The sequence below is a fragment of the Anolis carolinensis genome, chromosome 6 (genome assembly GCF_035594765.1).
Source record: "Anolis carolinensis isolate JA03-04 chromosome 6, rAnoCar3.1.pri, whole genome shotgun sequence".
In the NCBI taxonomy this organism is placed as follows: Eukaryota; Metazoa; Chordata; class Lepidosauria; order Squamata; family Dactyloidae; genus Anolis; species Anolis carolinensis.
In genome coordinates, this window is record NC_085846.1 from 64,488,480 (window position 1) to 64,513,171 (window position 24,692).

The 24,692-nt window shown below is 39.8% G+C and overlaps 1 protein-coding gene across 3 annotated transcripts in view; it reads left to right on the forward strand.

Moving 5' to 3' along the window:
* Positions 1-4,281: 4,281 nt before the first annotated feature.
* fyco1 (FYVE and coiled-coil domain autophagy adaptor 1) overlaps positions 4,282-24,692 on the forward strand; it is an 88,913-nt gene continuing 68,502 nt past the window's right edge. For 2 of the 3 annotated variants that reach the window (XM_062957872.1, XM_062957873.1), the window contains exons 1-4: positions 4,724-4,855; positions 19,668-19,824; positions 19,940-20,046; positions 21,203-21,328. In XM_062957872.1, coding sequence (XP_062813942.1) covers positions 19,770-19,824; positions 19,940-20,046; positions 21,203-21,328 — 288 coding nt within the window. In that variant the 5' untranslated portion in view covers positions 4,724-4,855; positions 19,668-19,769. Of the gene's footprint in view, positions 4,390-4,723; positions 4,856-19,667; positions 19,825-19,939; positions 20,047-21,202; positions 21,329-24,692 lie in introns of those variants that run through there. The other variant, XM_008118291.3, reaches the window with a different exon arrangement.

Below are 24,692 nucleotides of genomic sequence, written 5' to 3' on the forward strand. Positions count from 1 at the left end.
AAACCATAGTCAGCTGCAAAAAGTTATTTAGAACATTTAAACTGTGCATTCAACTGGAAACTTATAATGTAGTATGATATTAATTTTAGGAAACAACATATCATTCTTTACTATAGAAAAATAGGACAGAATAATGTTTCACAGACTTTTTAGAACTAGACTTACCTTATATATGTAAGATTACAATCCAATACATACCGTATTTAACAGGGAGAAAGACCCAATATGTCCCAATATGACCCAAGTGAGATTTATTTCATACATAGCAGGAAAAGGGTAAACCTAAATCCACTAGTGAATCTCTGGGGTAATTTACAATACCTTAGCAAAGACTTCTGACTCCCCAAAAATGATCTACACATACACACAGAGTAGATTTGGATGGGGTAAATAAATACTATCATTTCTTTAGGCATCGGGCCCCCCATATATTCTGTTGTGCTTCCTGATGTTTGCAAGGTTCTCCCAAAACTCTCTGCATTATAGAAATACATTTTGCCACCTTATGGCAAAACAACAAAAAGGGAACCGATTGCTTTCACTCACTGACTGCCACCCACAAACATAGAAAAAACCAGTCATACCTGAAAACAGAAGCAGCCGCTAGAAATCACTTCTCAGTTTCTTTTTAGTCTAAAATTGGCTGAAAACAGGGTAGTATGGCCCACCACAGGGGCAAACATGGGCCCACACATCCGCCATGGTTGCACTGAATTCTGATGCTGAAAAGAAGAAATCTTTAATGGGTTTTAAACCAGTAGCTAAAGGACTAGAAAGAATGTGAGTGACAATCACTTCTGGAACACAAAACTGTATCTTGGGCTTATGAATATTGAATTCTAGGAGCATGTTTTTTGCATCATGCTTTAGATGTGAGTAAAAAAGTAAAAAATGCTAAATTACAAATCCATGTACAGTAGAGTCTCACTTATCCAACATAAACGGGCCGGCAGAACGTTGGATGAATGAATATGTTGGATAATAAGGAGGGATTAAGGAAAAGCCTATTACACATCAAATTAAGTTATGATTTTACAAATTAAGCACCAAAACATCATGTTTAACAACAAATTTGACAGAAAAAGTAGTTCAATACGCAGTAATGTTATGTTGTAATTACTGTATTTACGAATTTAGTACCAAAATATCATGATATATTGCAAACATTAACTACAAAAATGCGTTGGATAATCCAGAACATTGGATAAGTGAGACTCTACTGTAATTCTACTTACCTGTGATATATAAGACTATGCTGTGAGTTACCTGATTAGCTGGTTTAGGGTAATGCAGGGCAAAGCCACCTTAACATGACAAGTGTCCCATATTAACCAAAGTTGCGGGATACTCCAACATCCATCCCACCTTTGGGCTCATGTAATAGAAAGAATGCCCTGGTGGCGCAGCGGATTAAACCGCTGAGCTGCTGAACTTACTGACTAAAAGGTTGGCAGTTTGAATCCGGCTGGCAGAGTGAGCTCCCGCTGTTATCCCCAGCTTCTGCCAACCTAGCAGTTTGAAAACATGCAAATATAAGTAGATGAATGGGTACTGCTCTGGTGGAAAGGTAAGGGCGCTCCATGCAGTCATGCCGGTCACATGACCTTGGAGGTGTTTAAGGACAATGACGGCTCTTTGGCCTAGAAATAGAGATGAGCACCAACCCGCAGAGTCGGACATGACTGGACTTAATGTCAAGGGAAAACCTTTACCTTTAACCTCTAATAGAAGTTGATAACCCTTTTAATCTGCCCACTAGAATTTTGCTGTGTGCCCACAATCTTCACCAGAAAACTGTCACCTCAACCTCTCAAGGTTGCAGCTTTTGAACCCAAACAAGCAAAAATCAGATGTTTTTGAATGCAAGAAAATAGATTTATTTTGGAAGAATAAGGAAAATGTGAAGAAAAATGAGAATATGAAAGAAAGACACTGGCCAGTGGGTGCCAGGTGAACTGGAACAATTAATGATGCAGTTACGTTTATTATTGGGGGCCCTGGTGTTAAAGCGCTGAGCTGCTGAACTTGCGGACCAAAAAGTCCCAGGTTCAAATTCCGGGAGCGGAATGAGCGCCTGCTGTTAGCCCCAGCTCCTGCCAACCTAGCAGTTCGAAAACATGCCAATGTGAGTAGATCAATAGGTACCGCTCCGCCAGGAAGGTAATGGCGTTCCATGCAGTCATGCCGGCCACATGACCTTGGAGATGTCTAAGGACAATGCCGGCTTTTCGGCTTAGAAATGGAGATAAGCACCAACCCCCAGAGTCGGTCACGACTGGACTTAACGTCAGGGGAAACCTTTACGTTTTACTTACATTTATTATAATAAGTAAAACAATGTAAACACACTCCCTGGGATGGCTCAAAGTTAATGTACAGTATGACTGGTCAAAAGTGCAAAAGGTGACAATACATCATGCGTATTATTAATATCTTACATTATATATCTGTCTTTTGTTCTTTTAATTAAGAGACACTGTTCTGCATTAGCTCATTTCTTACTTTTTACTATTGCTTATATTAGGTGTTTTTTAAAACACACACAAGTACATAAATCATAATTAAATACGGAAATCAGGATCATGACTGATATTTTCAGTTCCTCATTATAAAAGGTGGTCAAGGAAGAAATAGTGTTCTCTCATCTTATCCAAGTGAGGCATGCTTGGCTCCCTCTGCGATGAGTCCAGATTGGGTTCAGATCACTCCTGGTTGGCCAAGCTGCAAAACCTTTTAGTTTTGGTCTCCTTCCTTGCTAGCCCTTCCTGGTTGACATGCAGTGTTATTAGGCAATAATACTACAGGTAAGCAGGAAGAACTCATATATATATTCAGAAGGGCTGCCTAGCAATGACTGAGTTTACTCATACCTTGTTACTTTCAAGGTAAAAATGATGCATCCTTGTCTGACCCATCCCAAGACTGATCTGGTACATCTGTAGATCCATCCACTGGACACGGTAGCCTTAAAGGGTCATTTTCCCACTTCACAGTTAAAGCCAGCCTGAGCCACAGTCTCTGGGAGAGTACATTTTGGCTTATCCAACATTCTGCTGGCCCGTTTACATAATAATAGAATCGTTGAGTTGGAAAAGACCCCATGAGCCATCCAGTCCAACCCCCTGCCAAGAAGCAGGAAAATCACATTCAAAGCACCCCCCCCCCCCCCCCCCCGGACAGATGGCCATCCAGCCTGTTTAAAAGCCTCCAAAGAAGGAGCTTCCACCACACTCTGGGGCAGAGATTTCCACTGCCAAACAGCTCTCACAGTGAAGAAGTTCTTCCTGATGTTCAGGTGGAATCTCCTTTCCTGTAGTTTGAAGCCATTGTTCCGCGTCCTAGTCTCCAGGGCAGCAGGAAACAAGCTTGCTCCCTCCTCCCTATGACTTCTCCTCACATATTTATACATGGCTATCATGATCATCAAATCTCTCAGCCTTCTCTTCTGCAGGCTAAACATGCCCAGTTCTTTAAGCCGCTCCTCATTGGGCTTGTTTTCCAGACCCTTGATCATTTTAGTCACCCTCCTCTGGACACATTCCAGCTTGTCAACATCTCCCTTCAATTGAGATGCCCAGAATTGGACACAGTATTCCAGGTGTGGTCTGACCAAGGCGGAATAGAGGAGTAGCATGACTTCCCTGGATCTAAACACTAGACTCCAATCCCATTGGCTTTTTTGCCTGCTGTGTGACATTGTTGGCTCATGTTTAACTTGTTGTCCACGAGGACTCCAAGATCTTTTTCAGAGGTACTGCTGTCTAGCCAGGCGTCCCCCATTCTGTATCTTTGCATTCCATTTTTTCTGCCTAAGTGGAGTATCTTGCATTTGTCCCTGTTGAACTCCATTTTGTTAGTTTTGGTCCATCTCTCTACTCTGTTAAGATTGTTTTGGATTCTTCTCCTGTCTTCTGGAATATTGGCTATCACTCCCAATTTGGTGTGGTCTGCAAATTTGATGATCATGCCTTCTAACCCTTCATCTAAGTCATTAATAAACATGTTATGTTGGATAAGCGAGACTCTACTGTGTATGTTTTTGGGCACTGAAAAACACTTGTTTCTTATGCACTGGCAAATCTGTTTTCCTAACAGATCAGATATAACAGGTTATTCAGTCTAACAACTGTAACCACTGCCCTGCATAATTATACCTGGTTGTATACCATAAGAGAAGATTCTACTCTAAAGGGTTTTTGGCTCTTCTCTGAAAGGTCATGCTTTTTTTCAAAAGTTATGATCTGCAAAAGATTATGAAGGCCATTTTCCAAAAGGGTTAAGGCCTCTCCCGAGGGTTCACGGGAGTTGTAGGCCCCTGAGGATCACGGGAGTTGTAGGCATCCGCCCAGGAGGCTCTCCCGAGCCATGGCTGTCCGCCTTCCGCTGAAGGTAATGTACTCCGTTCTCCGGGCGAGGGTTTTGCAGCCCGCTCCCTTTCCTGATCCCCCGGGGCTGGCCGGGGAAGAGGCCGGAGCGGCTTCGATCCAGGCTCCCGCCTGAGAAACGGAGCTGCCTCGGGAAGAAAACCCACTCTAGAAACTTCCCACTTGTTGCTGCCGATGCTTCCTGCCCCTTCCTGCCACTCTCCCTCTTTTCATCTCAGGCAGAGCGGGCCAGACTCCTCCAGACACCCCTCGTTATGCAGGAAGGGCGTCGCTAAGTCGTTGAGTTGATTGTCCCCTAAACTTGTTTTGGACTCCATCTCCCAGAATCCCCCGCTGTCCACCAAGCTAGCCGGGGCTTCTGGGAGTTGGAGTCTAAAGAAGCTGGCGAGCCGAAGGAAGCCGTTTCTCCCCCTGAGATTCTCTCACTCCTGAGTCCCGGAGTGAAACCTTTGCGAAATGGATCGGATCTGGTGCGATATACTTTTGTTGTTGTTGTTCTCGGGTTGGAAGCAGCTGAGAGGGCGGGGAGGCTTCCTGTCTGGGGCAACCTGTTAGAGGACTAGTGTAAACAACAAGGGAAGGAAGGCTGGCTGGGCAGGGCAAGGCAAGGCTTTCCCTTGTGTGGGCCAAGCAATCGGTTGCGGGAAAGACCACTTTAGGGCCTGCCACACAGCCATATGACCCAGGGCCCTTCCACACAGCCCTATATCCCAGAACATCCAGGCAGAAAATCCCACAATATCTGCGCTGAACTGGGCTATTTGAGTCCACACTGCCATATATTCCAGTTCAAAGCAGATAATGTGGGATTTTCTGCCTTGATATTCTGGGATATAGGGCTGTGTGGAAGGGCCGCAGAATATCAAGGTAGATTATCCACAATATCTGCTTTGAGTTGGGTTAGTTAAGACCCTTTCCACACAGCTGAATAAAATCCACATTGAACTGGATTATATGGCAGTGTGGACTCAGATAACCCAGAGCCCTTCTACACAGCCATATAATCCAGAATATCAAGGCAGAAAATCCCACAATATCGGTTTTGAACCGGGTTATCTGAGGGCCCTTCCATACAGCTATATAACCCAGAATATCAAGGCAGAATAACCCACAATATCCGCTTTGAACTGGAATATCTGAGTCCGCACTGCCATATATCCCTGTTCAAAGCAGATAATGTGGGATTTTATTTAGCTTTGTGGAAGGCGCCTGAGCCCGCATTGCCATTTATTCCAGTTCAAAGCAGATAATATGGAATTTTATTCAGCTCTGTGGAAGGGCCCCCACTTCAAGGCAGATACTGTGGATTGTCTGCCTTGATATTCTGGGTTATATGGCTGTCTAGAAGGGCCATGGGCCCACACTGCCATATAATTCAGTTCAATGTGGATTTTATACAGCTGGGTGGAAGGGGCCTTTGTCTTCAGTTGCAGGAAAACATCGGCTGCCAGTAGCTCCACTGGGATAAAATGTTCAAGGTCAGGTCTTAATCCCTTTCACTATCAGGGATCAGCCGCTGCAGCCCAATCCCTCTGCCTCTGTAATCGGGAGGAAGGCAGTCTGGGTTCAGTGCGGATTATTCCCTTGTCAACCGGCCTGGCCTTGTTCTGCCTTTGGTCCCTCACAGTGCAGTTCGGAGCCAGCTGCCCAATGACAAGCACCCACAAAAGTATGTAAAAGAAAGCCCTTAATGTGAATCATTGCTCTCTGGTTTGTACCATCTCCACCTGGGCCTCAAGCTGGTTCCAGGATTTGCTATGGAATCATCCACATAGTGAAACTGCTTTGAAACTGGAGGTTCTTAAGCAGAGGCTGGATGGCCATCTTTTGGGAGTCCTTTGATTGGATATTCCTACCTGGCAGGGGGTTGGATTGGATGGCTCTTGGGTTCACTTCCACATCTAGGATTCAATGATTTTGCAAATCAGACCTGCAAAAGCTGTAGCCTTCCAAGTGTTTTGGGTTTCAGCTCCCAAAATTCCCGACAAGCTGAATTGGACAAACTGGCTATGGCTTCTGCTAGTTAGAAGTCCTCAACAACTGAGGCCGCTTCCACACAGGTGAACAAAATCACACATTTTCTGCTTTGAACTGGAATATATGACAGCGTGGTCTCAGATAACCCAGTTCAAAGCAGATATTGTGGGATTTTCTGCCCTGATATTCTAGGTTATATGACTGTGTGGAAGGCCATTAGAAATGATCAGTGTACAGTGTTCCATCACTATTTCGCGGTTCACTTTTAGCGGATTCGCTGTTTCACGGTTTTTCAATAAACTCTAAAAGACTATTATAAATCATAAAAAATTATAATTTACAGCCTAAGGAAGGGAGGAAGGAGAAGCCAAAGGGAGAGAAAAGGAGCCGAAGCGGCAACAGGAGGAGAAGGAGGCGATTTATCAACACACAATTGGTTGATAAAGACTTAAAATAGCGTATAACTACTAAAAAAAGTATAAATATTAAAATAAATATAGTGTCCCTACTTCGTGGATTTTCACTTATTGCGGGTGGTCCTGGAACCTAACCCCCGCAATAAGTGAGGGAACACTATAGATGAGTCTTTGCAAGCCGGTATAGTGTAGTGGACTGTGCTGCAGCATACTGGACTACAGCTCTGGAGAATAGGATTCAAATCCTGCTCAGCCATGAAAACCCATGACGTTACCTTGGGCAAACCTCAGAAAAGCCCATGATAAGATCACCTTAGGAATGCCATATGCTGGAAAGAACTTGAAGACACTCAGTAACCAAAGTTTTTGATCTCCCTCTACCTATATACAAATATAGGACTCCTGGCTTGAAAATAGTCCATGTGAAAGGGATCTAGGCTCCTTACAGACAGGTCCTATATCCTAGGATATGATCCCAGGTTATCTGATTTAATCTGGATTATAAGAGTCCACACTACCAGATAATCTAGGATAAACAAAAAAGCTGGGATCAGATCCTGGGATATAGGATCTGTCTGGAAGGGCCTCTAGTAGACCACAAGCTAAACATGAGTCAACAGTGGTGCAGCAGCTAAAAAAGCCAATGTGATTCTAAGCCGAATCAAGAGGAGTATAATGTCTAGATAGAGGGAATCCATAGTCCCACTCTATTCTGTTTAGAACAGACATCACTGGAATACTGTGTCCAGTTCTGGGCACCCAATTCAAGAAAGATATTGGCCAGCTGGAATGTGTCCAGAGGAGGGAGACTAAAATGATCAAAGTTCAGGAAGCCAAGCTCTATGAGGAGCAGCTGAAGAAGTTGGATATGTTTAGTTTGGAGAAGAGAAGGCTAAGTGTTTGCCTCGTTTAAACTTTTGAAGGGATGCCACATTGTGTAGGGAGCAAGCTTGTTTACTGCTGCTGTAGAAACTGGGACATGGAACAATGGATTCAAATTGCATGAAAAGAGGCTCCACCTAAACATTAGGAAAACATTCCTGGTGGCAATTGTTGTTTGACAGTGGTGTATGCTGCCTTGGAGTGTGGAGGAGTCTCCTTCTCTGGAGGATTTTAAGCAGAGGCTATATGGCCATCTGTCGAGAATGCTTTGTATATTCCCGCATAGCAGGGAGTTGTACTAGATGGCTGTTACACTCTTTTCCAACTTTATGATTCTATCTATACTGCCTCCGTAATGGTGTCTTCTTATTTTGTGTGATTGTTCCTGTGACTTTATGAACAAACACCCAATTTTCTTCTTCCATACTGTTTGTGTTAATATGTGCTGTCTTTTCTCCAATGAGCTCACATTGGACGCCATATCCCTTTCTCTCATTTCATGCCCCGGTGGCGCAATGGGTTAAACCCACGTGCCAGCAGGACTGCCGACCGACAGGTTGGCGGTTCGAATCTGGGGAAGAGTGGGTGAGCTCCCTCTGTCAGCTCCAGCTCCACATGTGGGGACATGAGAGAAGCTTCCCACAAGGATGGTAAAACATCAAACATCCGGGCATCCCCTGGGCAACGTCCTTGCAGATGACGAATTCTCTCACACCAGAAGCGATTGCAGTTTCTCAAGTTGCTCCTGACATGGAAAAAAATCCCCCAAATTTGTAAGCAAACTTCATAACTGAAAATGCTAAGTACGCCATCTCTTTTCTGCTGTCATTTTGTCCCCAACAACAGTATTTTCAAACTATCAATTCCAATGCAGTGCACTTTCAAGATATATTGGATTTCACCTTCTCTAACCCTCAGTCAGGACTTGTCCAGTTCAAACAGATCTAGAGAGCATTTTATGTACTTTTTTGGTCCTGCCTTTCTCCCGATATAGGGACTCAAAGCAGCTAATTTTGTTGTTAATATATTGTTTATACTTCAGAGTAGAATAAGGCAAGTTAGATCTAGATTTTCAGTACCCATAACACTATTCATTTTTGGCAGCTTTGACTTTAGCAATCATTTTGTTGTGTGTAAACTGCTGGTGAATCCGAATGGGTGTTTCAGCCCTTCCACGTCACTTGATTTTTTAAAAATTGCTGACAAATAAACATTTCTCACCCTCCTAATCCTACAGGCCTAGTTCAGTGCAGAGTAGAGGGTGGAGTTTGCCACTGCTAAAGCCGGTGAGATTGTTATAATATATGGGAATGTATCTATCCTCATCCTGGCAACAGCTTTATAACTCATGTCTGACATCCAGATATAATTACAGCGATTTTGGTGGATGGAAATCACCTGTTTGACATATAGTTTGATGTAAAAAAAATTTTTTTAAAGAAATTTTAAGCTAACACCTTTGTGCATGTAGTTAAATTTATTTCATATTTTAAAACTGCATAAATATATTCCTCATTATGCTTAGGGTTGCCCACTCTTTGTTTTTGTCCTTATTAAATTTCACATATTTAATGGTTGCAGAAGATATATGAAATGTTCTATGCTCAGGACCCCCAGTGAATTTAATAGTTTTTAGAGAAGATATTCCATTATTTATTGGAACATCTTTTTAAATACCATTACTAGATATTTCAAAAACACTTTTTGATCAGTCAAAATCTGTATGTTACCCCAATATATATATGACATGTTGTTTAAACTGTAGTTAAGAAGAGAAAAAAACCTCAAGAAAATGTTAATACATATTGTTTTATATCATTTTTAGATGTTCATAGTTACAATTTCCGTATTCCAGGTTTAACTGTTCTACAACTGATATCATGGCCGAAAATGCATACATAAGAATTTTTAGTACAGTAGAGTCTCACTTATCCAAGCCTCGCTTATCCAAGTTTCTGGATTATCCAAGCCATTTTTGTAGTCAATGTTTTTAAAATATAGTGATATTTTGGTGCTAAATTCGTAAATACAGTAATTACAACATAACATTACTGCGTATTGAACTGCTTTTTCTGTCAAATTTGTTGTAAGACATGATGTTTTGGTGCTTAATTTGTAAAATCATAACCTAATTTGATGTTTAATAGGCTTTTCCTTAATCCCTCCTTATTATCCAAGATATCCGCTTATCCAAGCTTCTGCTGGCCCGTTTAGCTTGAATAAGTGAGACTCTACTGTAATATAATATAATATCATTAGCTACAACAACTGCAAAATGATAGTAAACTATGGCAAATAATCAAAAATGTGAGTTGCTGTGAGTTTTCTGGGTTGTATGGCTATGTTCCAGAAGCATTATTTCCTGCCATTTCACCCACATCTATGGCAGGCATTCTCAGAGGTTGTGAGGTTTGGTAGAAATTAGGCAAGTGGGATTTATATATCTCTGGAATGTCCAGGGTGGGAGAAAGAATTCTGTTGGCGGCAAGCATGAATGTTGCAATTGATCAGCATTGAATAGCCTTGTAGCTTCAAAACTTGGCTGCTTCCTGCCTAGGGGAATCCTTTCTTGGGAGATGATTAACTGGCCCTGATAGTTTCTTATCTGGAATTCCCCTGTTTTCTGAATGGTGTTTTTTATTTACTATTGACTACTATATTTTAAAATGCATTTTAAAATTTCATGCTCTAAATTAGGACTGGGGGATTTGTGACATGCATAAATTCTACAACAGTGGTTCCCAAACTTATTTGGCCTACCGCCCTCTTTCCAGAAAAAATATTAGTGCCCCCTGTAAAGGGGGCATGGCTTAGAGGGGTGGGTGTGGCTCCTGCTCAAGAGGGTGGGGCTGAGCCTCTCCCCTAGTCCAAGATGCAGGGCTGGGAGGGGGAGGGGGAGGTGGGCAGGGCCACAAATGGGCAGCCAGGACTGGGATGGGTGGAGTTACGAGCTCTGAGACAGGGCTGAGCTTCTATCCCTGTCCTGCGGTGCCTGCCAGGACACAGGGGGAGGGGCCTCTTCCCAAGTGCCTGACAGGGCTGAACCTCTGTACCGCACCCCCGTGTTCTTACAAGCACCTCAGGGGAGGTATACAGAGGCTCAGCCCTGTCTCGTACTCTTGGGAAGAGGCCCCGCCTCTAGCCCCGCCCTTTAGTCCTATAAGGCCTCTCAGGAGAGGTATAGAGGCTCAGCCCTGTCTCGGGCTCTTTGAAGGAGGCCCCACCCCTTTCCCTAGCTCCGCCCTCTGTCCCAACAAGTGCCTCAGGAGAGGTATGGATTCTCAGCCCTGTCTCGGGCTCTTGGGAATAAGCCACGCCCACTCCTCTAGCTCCGCCCCCTGTGTGTCCTAACAGATACCTCAGGTGCTCAGCCCTGTCTCCGGCATTTAGGAAGAGGCCCCGCCCTTCCCCTGGCCCCGCCCCCATGTCCTAATAGCTGCAGAGCCCACCAGGGGGCAGTAGCACCCACTTTGGGAACCACTGTTCTACAGTGTGGATACAGTCTAAGAATACAAACTTGGCAGGAGTCTTGTGACATCTATTATCCAGATAAAACATTGTATTAATTTGTCTTACACTGTATTGTTTATTAGTTGACCTCGACAGCAAGTTTGGGAGCCAAAGTTAGTGGATTTTGTGTTGACCTTCCTCAAATATTACAAAATACATAAAGGAACATACTTAGGTAAAGATAAATATCAAGTCCAGTCATGTCTGACTCTGGGGGTTGGTGCTCATCTCCATTTCTAAGCTGAAGAGCCGGTGTTGTCCATATAAATCTCCAAGGTCATGTGGTCGGCATGACTCATGGAGAGCCATTACCTTCCTGCTAGAAGGAACCTGTTGATCTACTCACATTTGCATGTTCTTGAACTTCTAGGTTGGCAGAAGCTACGGCTAACAGCGGGAGCTCACCCCACTCCCCAGATTCAAACTGCTGACCTTTTGGACAGGAATTTCAGCAGCTCAGCGGTTTAACCTGCTATGCCATCAGGGGCTCCTACATACTTGGTAACCCCAAGGAACACACTTACCATGTTTCCCCCTAAATAAGACAGTGTCTTATATTAATTTTTGCTCCCAAAGATGTGCTAGGTCTTATTTTCAGGGGATGTCTTATTTTTCCATGAAGAAGAATTCACATTTATTGTTGAAGAAAAAATGAACATTTATTATATACTGTATAGTAGTTGTCATCACAAATAAGCATAACCAGACAAACTGTGAAATCCTGTCAAGAATTTCTTGTTACTACCATTATTTCCATGTACATCAATTTATGGTATGTACATTTACCGATCCTGCATACTCTGGTGTTCTGTTCGGCAGGCATGCTTCCAAACAAAAACGTTGCTAGGTCTTACTTTCAGGGGAGGTCTTATATTTAGCAATTCAGCAAAACATCTACTAGGTCTTATTTTCAGGGGATGTCTTATTTTCAGGGAAACATGGTAGGAAGAACTAAAAGAGAAGGGGAGGAGCTATTTATTTGAAGAATTACAATGGAGGGAGGGAGATATACATTGCTTTGCTGTTCTTAAAATGTACATATACAGATGGGGATTGAGATATAAACGAAGGAAAAGAATGAGATGCAGAAGAAGAGGCAAGTAAAGAAACCTGTCTCTGTTTGGGACCCAGTAGAAAGGCAGGGAGAAAAGGCAGAAAAAAAAAGGACTCCAAATCTATTACTTTTTCATTATCCAAACAGGAGAAAGAAAGGTAGCCCTCCTTCCTTTGTCACCTTTTTTATGGCCCAAGTGCCATTTAGCTGACACTCATGAGGATAAGATCAAGTGTAAAGATATGTAGGTTGCATGGCAGACAACTATCAAATTAATGTTTTGCAAGTAGCCTCTGTGAGACTTTTTGGCAGAAAGGATCTAAATCAGAGCTTTCTATCCTGTGTGTCGTGACATGTTGGCTGCAGTGCGTAGGCGTGTCACACAAATGTAATGAGAAATCTCTGAGTGCGTGAAATAAGCAATAAATCATATATTTAAAAATATATAAATGAAATATTTTCATGAGATATGTTGTGTCCCCATACATTTTGTTATTACAGTTTATGTATCTGTCCGTATCTCTTATAAGTGGTTTGTTTAACTTCCAGCTTGCTAGCAAAACTCTGTGTTGCGCAGATGACACATGTCTAAAAAGCTCTACTCGAAATAAATCAGTGCAAATAATGGCTACGGCCATAGTATTTTTTGATTTCTCTGACCAAGTAGTAAAGTAAAGTAAAGGAAGAAGTGAACTAATTTCAAATGTGCTGCGGTAGAATTCTGCAGATACCATGGGTTTTGTAAAGAAAACAAATGAATGTCTTAGAGCAAATCAAACCTGAATTCTCACTAAAAGTAAACTAAACATTTGAAAATATGGTAATACTTGTGTTGTTGTTTCGGGCTTGTCCCTGTTGTGAGCCACCCCAAGTCCCTTCGGGGAGATGGGGCGGGATATAAAAATAAACTTTATTATTTTTTATTATTTAAGATCACACTTTGGATGGATTCAATCAAGGGAGTCACAGGCCTGAGTTTGCAAGACCTGAGCAGGACTGATTTGAGGTTTTTCTACACTGTAGAAATAGTGCAGCTTGATACGACTTTAACTGCTATGGCTGACTGCTATAGAATACTAGGAGTTTGGTGAGGCACCAGAAAAGCCCAAAGTGTCTTGGTGTCCGTAATTGATCTAAACTGCAATTCACATGAATCCATAATAAGCGTTGATCTATGGCACTTAAAGTGGTTTTATTTATTGTGTCAGAAGTGAATTAAGAATACAGTTGTGTGTGTGTATACACACACACAAAGTTAAAAACTTGGCATTATACTAAATGTCCTTTGACCAGAAGGTGGCCACTTGGAGTGCTTCTTGTGTCACTGTGAGAAGGTCCTCCATTGTGCATATGGCGTTATAGTAAGTGGTCTGTGGTTTGCTCTTCTTCACACTCACATGTCGTGGACTCCACTTTGTAGCCCCATTTCTTAAGGTTGGCTCTGTATCTCGTGGTGCCGGAGCGCAGTCTGTTCAGCGCCTTCCAAATTGCCCAGTCTTCTGTATGCCCAGGAGGGAGTTTCTCATCTGGTATCAGCCATTGATTGAGGTTCTGGATTTTAGCCTGCCACTTTTGGACTCTTGCTTGCTGAGGTGTCACTGCAAGTATCTCTGTAGATACTTAAAGTTGTATCAGACTGCATTAATTCTACAGTGTAGATGCATTCTTAAAGTTCTGTTATTCATAGGGTTACCATAAATTGAAGTTGATGGTAAATTACAAGACATTTTCCCCCAACATCTTTCAATGCTGTCAGTTCCCATTAAATGAAATCCGCTTTTGTGATCATATCTATTCTTCTTTGTTAACTGATTCTAACTCTTAGGATTTTCTCTTAATATTATGTCCTTTCCTAGCTCTCTCCATCTCAAACTGATCCATCAGATAGTTTAACAGGGAAGTCTCTGGTTTTATATTGAGATGCAGAAGAAGAAGCAAGTAAAGCAACTTGCCTCTAGTTTTATATTGTTTCCCCCATCACTCTCCAGCATTTTGGCGGCTCTGGTTGGCTCATTTTATTCAGGCCAAGGTCCTTTCTTCACAGTCAGCAAACCATCAGTGATTTGTGCTCAGTATGAATCCATCCAGCAAAACGAAAGCAACCCTTTACAATGTGAGTTCTGAGTAGAAGAGTGATGTGTCATATCATTTAACAGGAATAGACAAATACTGGATAAAAACCGTAAGATAGAAAATGGGGAAGTTTTATATCTGTTTTTTGTATGTTTGGTTTTTGTTTCTGTGCGTGGATGAGTGTGTTTCATTTTTGTTTTTCCGTTATGTTGTTTTTCATTGTTACAATGTTTGATAGAGTGTCTTGTGTAGTTTTTAGTGTTACACGTATCGCCATCCCTAAACATTCGCTGAAATTTGGGGCATAGGACCCCTGTGAAAATGAATCCATGAAAAAACCAAATCCACAAAAGTCAGTACTGCAAATATGGAGGGACCACTGTATATCTAATAAAAGTGCTTGCGTCTTTTTATTTTGTTGGGGGTTTTTTTGAACAAAAATTACTTAAAAAGTAAAAAGAATATAACTTTTGGCTAAACATGTCAATTTGGGCACAAACATTTTACTTTCAGGTCCTGCTTTTGTTGTCTCTGTTCAAAAACTGAGTATGAACTTTGGTTGGTATAAACAGGTCAGATTTATACCAAGAAAGGAAGGTGAGGTCATCTTACGTTGGTAATTTTGAAGGTGTAAAAGGGGAAAAACAAGTGGTTTTGAATTTAATATAGCAGGTTTTTTTCCTGAGGAAAGTGATGGGCAAGATTAAAACTTCTCATCACTGTGCCAGATAAGATGGATAAGCTATCAGGGGAATTACAATTTAAGTTCAAGTTAACATCTGACACATGATATGAGCACCATGTGTTCAAAACAGCTATGCTGACCTTGAAAAATATGTTTAGTAGATTCTGGGAGTTTTAGTCCAAAAAAACCCAAAAACAATTTCTCAAGTAGTTATGCTTTGTCAACTGAGGGTGCATCTACACTGTGGGATCAATGCAATATGACACAACTTTAACCACCATGGGTCAATGCTGTGGAATTGTGTGAGTTATTGTTTCGTGAATCACCAGCACTCTTTGACAGAGAAGGCTAAAGGCCTTGTAAAACTGCAGTTTCCAGGATTCTATAGCAATTAAAGTAATGTCAAACTGCATTAATTCTACAGTATAAACACACTCTCGCACTCAGTGGATGTCACTCTCCACTTCAGCTTTTCTCGCCCTTTTTACTTTGGAGGAACCTTTGAAATAACTTTCAGATCTCAAGGGACCCCTGCACTAATAAAAATACATGTATAACTAAACATTTTAAAAAAGTAATCACAATATTTTGGGCAAATCTAGGTTTTAAGGGAGCCTGACTGAGAAACCCAGAACTAGAGACCTAGCAATGATTCCATAACACCTTGCCTAGCTGTGACATGGTGTATTTTCACTTTTGGGCACAGTTTGTCTATGAGGTGTCATATTTATGCTGACAGTGCTTTTAAATTAACATGGTATAAAGGATACTGCCAGACCTATGAAGCCCAGTATTGTTTATTGTGACTGGTGTCTACTTTCCCTGCTTCCATGCAGGATTCTTTTCTTTTCTTACTTGGAGATTACAATGGCCTCCAGGTCCCAACCAGGCTTGATTCTCCCTTGCTTCTGTAATCAAATGAGATCAGGTTTATATAGAGAAGCATGGTGGTATTCTGTCCCTATTCCTTTATGCCTTATTTCATATCAATGCTGTCTGACCTACGTGCAAGACATTCCTTGTTTATATGCCTCTCCGCAGTCACATGTCGTTAAACTGTGATTCTGAAAACAATCCAGCCATGAACAGTTTCACTTCTGACTTTTCTGTGGTTTCTGAGCATAGGCCGCAGAAAAACTGAAGGAAGGGACAGATTGACTAAGTCTGACAGAATAAAAATCATATTTATGAGATGACATTGTTATAGTTCCTATTGCCAGTGTCTGGAAACACTTATATGCTGTTGACCTGTTTGGGAAAATCACTAAGTTATAAAACTGAGAGCCTGAATCAAATTGTCTTCCAGGCTTTACTATTAGTGATCACAGCATGTATGAGTTCCTGGGCAGTTGTGCAAGATAACATTTTGAAACAGCTACGTTTTTGTTTTTTTGTGGGAGCTCTCTTTCGTTGCAGTTTGACAATAGAACCGTACGTGGTTGACTAAGACTGCATCTACACTGTAGAATTAATGTAGTTTGACATCCCTACCTTGGTTGAATGCTATGGAATCCTGTGATTTGTAGTTTGGTGAGATACCAGCATTTCTTGACAGAGAAGGCTGAACCTTTTAAAAATACACCTCTCAGGATTCCATAGTATCGGGTTGTGGCATTTAAGCTGGTGTCAAACTGCATTAATTCTGCTGTTTGGATTTCTCCTGTTTTTTGAGTGTTGTTCTTTATTTGCTGTCCTGATTTTAGAGTTTTTTAAATACTGGTAGCCAGATGTTGTTTATTTTCATGGCTTCCTCCTTTCTGTTGAAATTGTCCACATGCTTGTGGATTTCCATGGCTTCTCTATGTAGTTACCATTAATTTTGTTGGTGTTATCTGAAAACATTAATCATTGCATGTTAAATTCACTTGAGACATGGTTGAGTGAATAATTCTCTATTTTGTCTACCTAGAAGTAAGCCTCGACATGTGGGATTTACTTCCAGGCAAGTGAGTAAAAAGTTGTATTGTTTACGCTCCAAGGAAGCTGACTGTCTTTCTTAATTTTTCTCTCCCTGCCAGTAAGTGGAGTATATATTTCAATGTGTGTTTGTAATATTAAATAAAGAAATTATGAAAACCAAGCAGTTTTAGTATAGTCCATTCAATATACACTTTGAACTGTTTAAACATTACATTGGACAACCCCGCTCTTTTATCTTGACATGCAAATAAGACAAAACAAATGAAACCATGTGCTTCCTTAGACTTTATGTGTTTGATTACAGTAAGGAGTCCTCCCTTAAGAACAACAATGCAGTTGCTTCAGTGGTGTAAAATGATTCATGCCCAAGTTTTTATTTTTCTGAGTGTACCTGCAGTGCATTTAATATGTTAAATATCCCCTCCCCAAATAGAAAACCTTTATTGGCTGATTTTTAAAAATTAAATAACATACAAAATGGAAGTTTCAGATGGAAAATAGTGTGCATGTGTATTCATTCATGTACATATTCATTGCATTTATTGCTCAAAGACAAATAATTTCATTACAATTATCATTGTGTATATAGCACTGTGAATATTGTCCTTTGTTCTGAATTGTAGGAATTCAGTTCCACTGCCGGTTTAACTGTATTACTGTCTTATCCCATTCAGTTACCCAGAATAAAATGAGAATAGCGTTCATATTGTATGTTGTGTTTCAGATATGAGGATTAAGATAGGCTCTTAAAGATAAAAATAGCATTCAAATAGTTGGTGACTCCTGTGTTATCCTAGAATCCATAATTGGATTCGAGAAAATTTGGTAACAAAAAGTAGACTTCTAAAGTTAAAGCTGATTTTTAAAAAGATTTTGTATATTTTTTCTGTTTACAAGTCCCCCCCCCCCCCCCACAGTTATAGGATATAAAGGGAAGGGGGGAAAGGATAGGAGATAGTAGAAAATATGATATGTTGGTTATGGAGTTTTGTTAGTAAATTAATTCTATGCATGAATCTATTATATCACCGGGGGTGTGAAGGGGGGGATTATTCTACATATTCTTTAACATATAAAGGAATTCCATCTACAGTATCTTCTATTCCAAAAGCAAATGAATTTTTGTCATCTGGCATTCACATTGATCTTTCTGTCTTTTTATATTGTCCTATCGTTTTTCTTATCTGTTCCTCTGAGCCTGTATAATAAGTGTTCCTTTGAATTGTTTTATCAGTTTACTTATACTTGCTCTATTTTCTCCCTAATTTTAATAATATCAATCCATTAGATTGTGTACATTTTGTAATTTTGTTTTTAAAACAATGTAGTTTAAAAGGAAATTGAAAGTTAATGGGAACATTCAGCCTCATAAAAACTGAAGCTGTGACCTTTTGGATTTATGCAATAATACCTTTATTATAAAAGAAATGTGCAACAATCATACTGTATCTTCATTCAGTATGGTGCCTTGAATCTAGGACTATGTACAGGCAAATCAGAACAGGAGTCATCCACTGATCCATATGGGTGACCTTACGTTTGCATTATGCCTAGTAATTACCCAAATCCTATAATTGGCTTAGAGACTGTACTGTAATGATAAAGTGTTATGTTTCTATATGTATGAGCTTAAAAAATAGCTGCAAGGAAAAGTACAGTTCCATATTCCTTTTGCATTTCAAAAACTTTCAAATTTTGCATTTCAGAAACAGACCGCCCAATTTAAAAATGGTTTGAAGGATCAAAAATGCCCCCCAAACACTAAAATCCTCCAAATGCCACTTACCCACCCACCAAAGATTTGGAATTACTGTCCAAAATAGTAACTTTTCTGCCTCCTGCATTTCCCTAAGTAATGAGTATTCAATCTCACCCGTCCTGCTCCAAAATGTTAATATTATTATTGCAGTCCCAGGTAATGCCTACTCCAGTGCTAAATGGTCACTATAGTAATGTGCCATTGGAAAACAGACTATGTATTTCTAGTCCATGTCAGGCGGAAGACATTGTGCATTATATGTCAAACTGTTCTCTGTATAGTGACTCCAGAGAAATATTTCTGAAACCTTTGCTGACAAGTGAAAATGGGAACTCTGTTGTAGAATCAGTTCCGTTTTTGTTGAGTGAATATCTCACATATGAAGTGACCCTTTTTGCTTTGGCTGCAAAAAAAAAAAAAGATTAGGAAGAGAGAGCAAGAAAAAAATTGCCCTGGAAACTCAAAGTACTAATTTGATTTCTCACAAATGTGTTTGGAATTATCTGAAATTTACAATGTTTTTATTATTTGTGTGAGTTTGATAATAACCTTTGTTGAGTGCCTTCTGTTCCATATTTACTCTGAACACTGTTCTGTACATTTTACACCTTTTTTGGCATGGCTTTGGGCTAGTACGTATCGATTGATATGATTTACTCTTCTCTGCAACCCAAGAACATTGCTGGACACCATATAACTTGGAGAGGGAGACTGCTGAATTGCAAATGTTTCCTCCATTTTTGGTGTATACTAAGTCACATCTGTGGGACATCTGTGACTGGTCCCACTTTGTGCCTGGCCATGTCTTTTGCTAGAATGACCATAATAGAGTTTGGCAAAGTTCCTCAGGATCTGAACAAGGAAGAACTTTCCCATCTTGGTTCTTTGGGTGTTCTTGAGTAACCTTTGGGTGCTTTAAACTGCCAGTCCTGTGGAACATGTATGATAATCGAGAAAACAAATTAATTTGTAAATATAAACACCTTTGTTTTCTGTAAATTTCCAGATGCTGCAAAGATACCTGGTCACCACTGCTAACCAAATGATCATCCACAACATGAACACCACCTTTCGGAGAAGCTGAACAGTGCACATTTGTTTTTTGACAATGGCAGGAAGTAGTGGAGAAAGTCAGCTGCAGAGGATTATCCGAGATTTGCAAGGTAAAAAGACTGCTTAACTCATTCTTGGTGTCCTGATGAGTTTTTATCAATTACATTATTCACATTGTTCTTCTTTTAGCCTTTTGCAAACAGTGCTTTGTATTATTTTTCAAAGATGCTGTCACAGAATTGAACAAAGAATTTACAGAAGCTGGCGAACCAATCACAGATGACTGTGTCAGTTTGCACAAATTTTCCTACAAGCTTGAATATCTTTTGCAGGTAATCACAAACTAGTATTTACGATTGAATTATGTTTCTTGAGCCTGGTTATCTTTACTGCTGCATTTTAAAGAGATTGTCTCTGGTGAACTCCCCAAAGGAAATCTTCATATTAACGTTCTTTTAAAATGCTGTCATAGCCAAAGAAAATTTTATTGGAATAGGAATATTGTGTAGCTTGAATGTGAAAGTGTATCATTTTATCATAGACATATAGTAAACACTGTAGCAGATTTCTAAAAACAAACAACTTACAGGGATTTGTCCCCATTCTTTCTTTTTGCTTTGTACTATGATCAAGAGATTGAAATGGAAATGGTACAGATTCAAATCTCAATTACTCTCAACAAGTATTGTGTAATATACCAAATGTTTAGGGTTACAGGGTTACAGGGTGGGTCAAAGGGGTTTCAGTATTTAGTAATTCCTTTATTTCTTTGTTAAAACAAATTCCATTTCAATACATCATATATAGGAAATAAAATTACATGACATGACATGTAAAACCTTTTCAAAACACTTTTTTTTTGTCAAAAAGTTAATATCAGACCCCTTTGTGACTTTTGGCCCACCCTGTACAGGTAAAATCAGTCTGCAGAATGGAGTGCTGTTCAAGTCAAGTGAATGAAATTGACTTCAGGCCAAATGCTGTGCTTTATTTGTTCTGCAGGTCATTTTTAGGCCTTTGCTTGGTTGTATAGGTAAAGGTAAAGGTTTTCCCCTGACATTAAGTCTAGTCGTGTCCGACTCTGGGGGTTGATGCTCATCTCTATTTCTAAGCCGAAGAAGACACCTCCAAGGTCATGGCTGCATGGAGTGCTGTTACCTTCCCATTAGAGCAGTACCTGTTGATCTACTCACATTTACATGTTTTCAAACTGCTAGGTTGGTAGGAGCTGGGTCTAACAGCAGGAGCTCACTCCGCTCCCCAGATTCGAACCACTAATCTTTAGGTCATCAAGTTCAGCAGCTCAGCAGTTTAATATGCTGGGCCACCAGTGGCTTCTGGTTGTATACTGGTGACAATAAAAGTATCTAATAATTAGTAGTTTTATCAGTGAAATAATCCCAATTGTTTTGGGACAATGTTGCTATCTGCTTTCCTGTTTTTGCTTGCTGGCTTCAGGTTAACACTCTTTCCTTTTTTATTCCTCAGTTTGACCAGAAGGAAAAGTCCACTTTACTGGGTCACCGGAAAGACTACTGGGATTACTTCTCCGACTGTCTGGCTAAGGTTAAAGGAGCAAATGATGGAATTCGTTTTGTGAAGTCTATTTCAGAAGTAAGTGAAAGCACATCTCTTTGCCATTTCAGTCATGTGCTATAACATTCTGATAGGCTGGATTCATGGTGTCAGTGATAATGATACAGAAGTCCCATGCACCAAAAACAGTGTTAGTTGGACTATATTGCTGTCCCTACTGTTAGGTGGAATGAGATGGTTGCCTCAGACATCAACTGCTGAGAGGGTGCAACAAGGTGTTAGGGCAGGAGCTCTGCACTCTAAACTAGCACACTTCATTCATATGTGATACAGAAAGTTCTATCATTGTCAGTTTTGTGTGTGTGTGTGTGTGTGTGTGTGTGTGTGTCAGGAGTGACTTGAGAAACGGCAAGTCGCTTCTGGTGTGTGAGAAATTGGCCATCTGCAAGGACTACCAGAGTTGAAATACCGTATATACTCGAAGATAAGCCGAGTTTTTCAGCCCTTTTTATGAGCTTAAAAAGCCTCCCCCGGCTTATAATCAGGTCAAGGCCAGCAACCGAGCCTGCAGGCTATTGCTTACAATATGTGTGTTTTCTTTTGCAAAGCCTCCCTCACTCTTAATCAAGGGAATGTTTTGAAAAGAGAAAAACGCCTTTATAAGTCAGGAAGAAGAAAAATATATATTCATTAATCTTATGAAAGCATTTTCCCCTGAAATATTTGTTAAACTTTGCAATCTCTATGGACCTTTATATTTGTATCTATCTATATACATTAATTTTATATATGAATTTTCCCCTCATATGTTTGCAGGTCTTTGCAAATCCTATATACATATAAATCCATGTCCCTGTGTATCTGTAGCCATACATATACATTATTTTTATATATGAATTTATCCTCATATATTTGTACGTCTCTGCAAATCCTATATAGATATAATTATCTATATAAAGCAGAGATGTCTGGATAGATATAAATATATTCTTACCTACAGTAGAGTCTCACTTATCCAACATAAACGGGCCGGCAGAATGTTGGATAAGCGGACATGTTGGATAATAAGGAGGCATTAAGGAAAAGCCTATTAAACATCAAATTAGGTTATGATTTTACAAATGAAGCACCAAAACATCATGTTAGACAACAAATTTGGCAGAAAAAGTAGTTCAATACGCAGTAATGCTATGTAGTAATTACTGTATTTATGAATTTAGCACCAAAATATCACAATATATTGAAAACATTGACTATAAAAATGCGTTGGATAATCCAGAACGTTGGATAAGCGAGTGTTGGATAAGTGAGACTCTACTGTACCTATATATGGGGCTTGCAAATATTACAGGGGGAAAATGAACATACAAATATATATAGATATGTCTAGATAGATAGGAATATATATAGAGAGAGAGCTTGCAAATATTTTAGGGGAAATGCACACACACACACACATAGAGAGAGGGAGGATTTGCAAACATTTCAGGGGGAAATGCATATGTGAAATTAGTATCTATAATTATAGATCTATCTCTAGCTCTGCATTGTTTATATAAGCATTGAATGTTTGCCTGTTACTATGTTGGAAGCCAGCCTAAGTCCCCATGGGGAGATAGGGTGGGATCCAAATAAAGTAGTAGTAGTTGTTATTATTATTATTATTATTATTATTATTATTATTATTATTAGGGTATTATTGATACCATATTGTTTTTGTTGCCCCTACTTTTCCACTTATAGAGCTAGTTTATTATTTTTCTTTGAAATACGGTAAATATTCAAAAACATTTAACCTACTGATGCCTCGATTAATGAAATTTTATTGGTATCTATCTTTATTTTGAAATTTACCTGTAGCTGCTGCATTTCCCACCCTCAGCTTATACTCGAGTCAATAAGTTATCCCAGTTTTTTGTGGTAAAATTAGGTGCCTCAGCTTATATTCAGGTCGGCTTATGCTCGAGTATATATGGTAATATGAATTTGCAATTCCATCTTTTCAGTGTGTTGGATAGGGCTCCAACTTTATCTTTGGTTTATAAAAATGTCTTGTACTTATGTCCTTCCTTATGTGAATCCCTTCATTTCTACCCCAAAAAAATCCATCATTACATCAGATGTGAGATACCCAGGTTACTACATCTTTGATAGTTAATGAACAAAGCATATGAGGTTACACATTTTGAGTAAAGGCAAATTGTATATCCAACTATGTATCAGCTTGGATATTTGAATATCAATCCATTCTGTGTTTTGATGCTATAGTACAAAAATATCATAAAAAGTGGAAATTGCACCTTTCATTTTTTTAAAAAATATGGGAACTGGTTTATACAATATTGCAGAATATTTTTAATTCTGCACTAGCTATAGTACCCTCCGTGACTAGGGAGATTCTTTGGTTACTGTTAATGATTGTTTAGTTTCAGTTGCTTTGGCGGATGTCTGCCTGTTTGTGTGTGTGCTTCAGAATTCCTTGCAAATCAGTCTCAGTTGACTTTGAAAGGCCTCTTCCAGTTAATAGCCAAATAACTACTCTGGATGAATGAAAAAACAATGAGAGGCACTACTAGTTTCCTTACAAAGTTAATTTTGTGTATTTCATGTATCTTATCTATCACATAAGACTATCTCAAATGTATCCAACAACTTTGATATAAAATCCATGTAAGCATTTGTGCACAATGCAGTGACAAACAGGCAGACAGAAAGTTCATTTTATTTATATAGTTTTGACAAAACTTCCAGAACTAATGTTTGAACTCCACTTGTTGAAATCTTTTACATTATATTCCATAATACCCTGTAAGATTGAAACAAAATAATTGGATGCTGCCACTAGTGGATTACACATAATGTATATTTTAAGTCAGATCTTTTCAAACTCACCTTCCAGAATTGATGAAAATCCACTGAAAAAATAAGTGGGGTGCTCCTCCATTTTCCCTAAAGTGAATTTTGTGTACGTCAGACATCTTATATTATATATTAGAGCATGCCATGCATATCTTTCAAATTTTCATGCAATGTCATAACAAAATCCACTTTCTGTTTATGTAAAGAAACAAAAACCATGTCCCAACCAACAAGTCACAGGTTCAGATGGAAATCAGTAGTTTCTGTGATCACCTGGATGGTATTTTCCTTCAGTCACTCATAGGAGAATCCCCTTGTCATGTGTGTTGTCAGAAGTTAATATATTATAGGTATTCATGGAAGTGTATGACCAAAGATAACTGCTATTATGTAGAAAAAATAATGGTCACGGTTCCATACACTTTTAGTGCAATGTAAATACATAATGGGATAGTTACACTGAATACCATAGTTTTATAAGCAGTTTCACACTGATCACTTGAGGCCATACACACAGACGTCTCGCTTTTGTCTTGATGGCTCAGTCCCTGGGCCATCAAGACAAAAGCGAGACGTCTGTGTG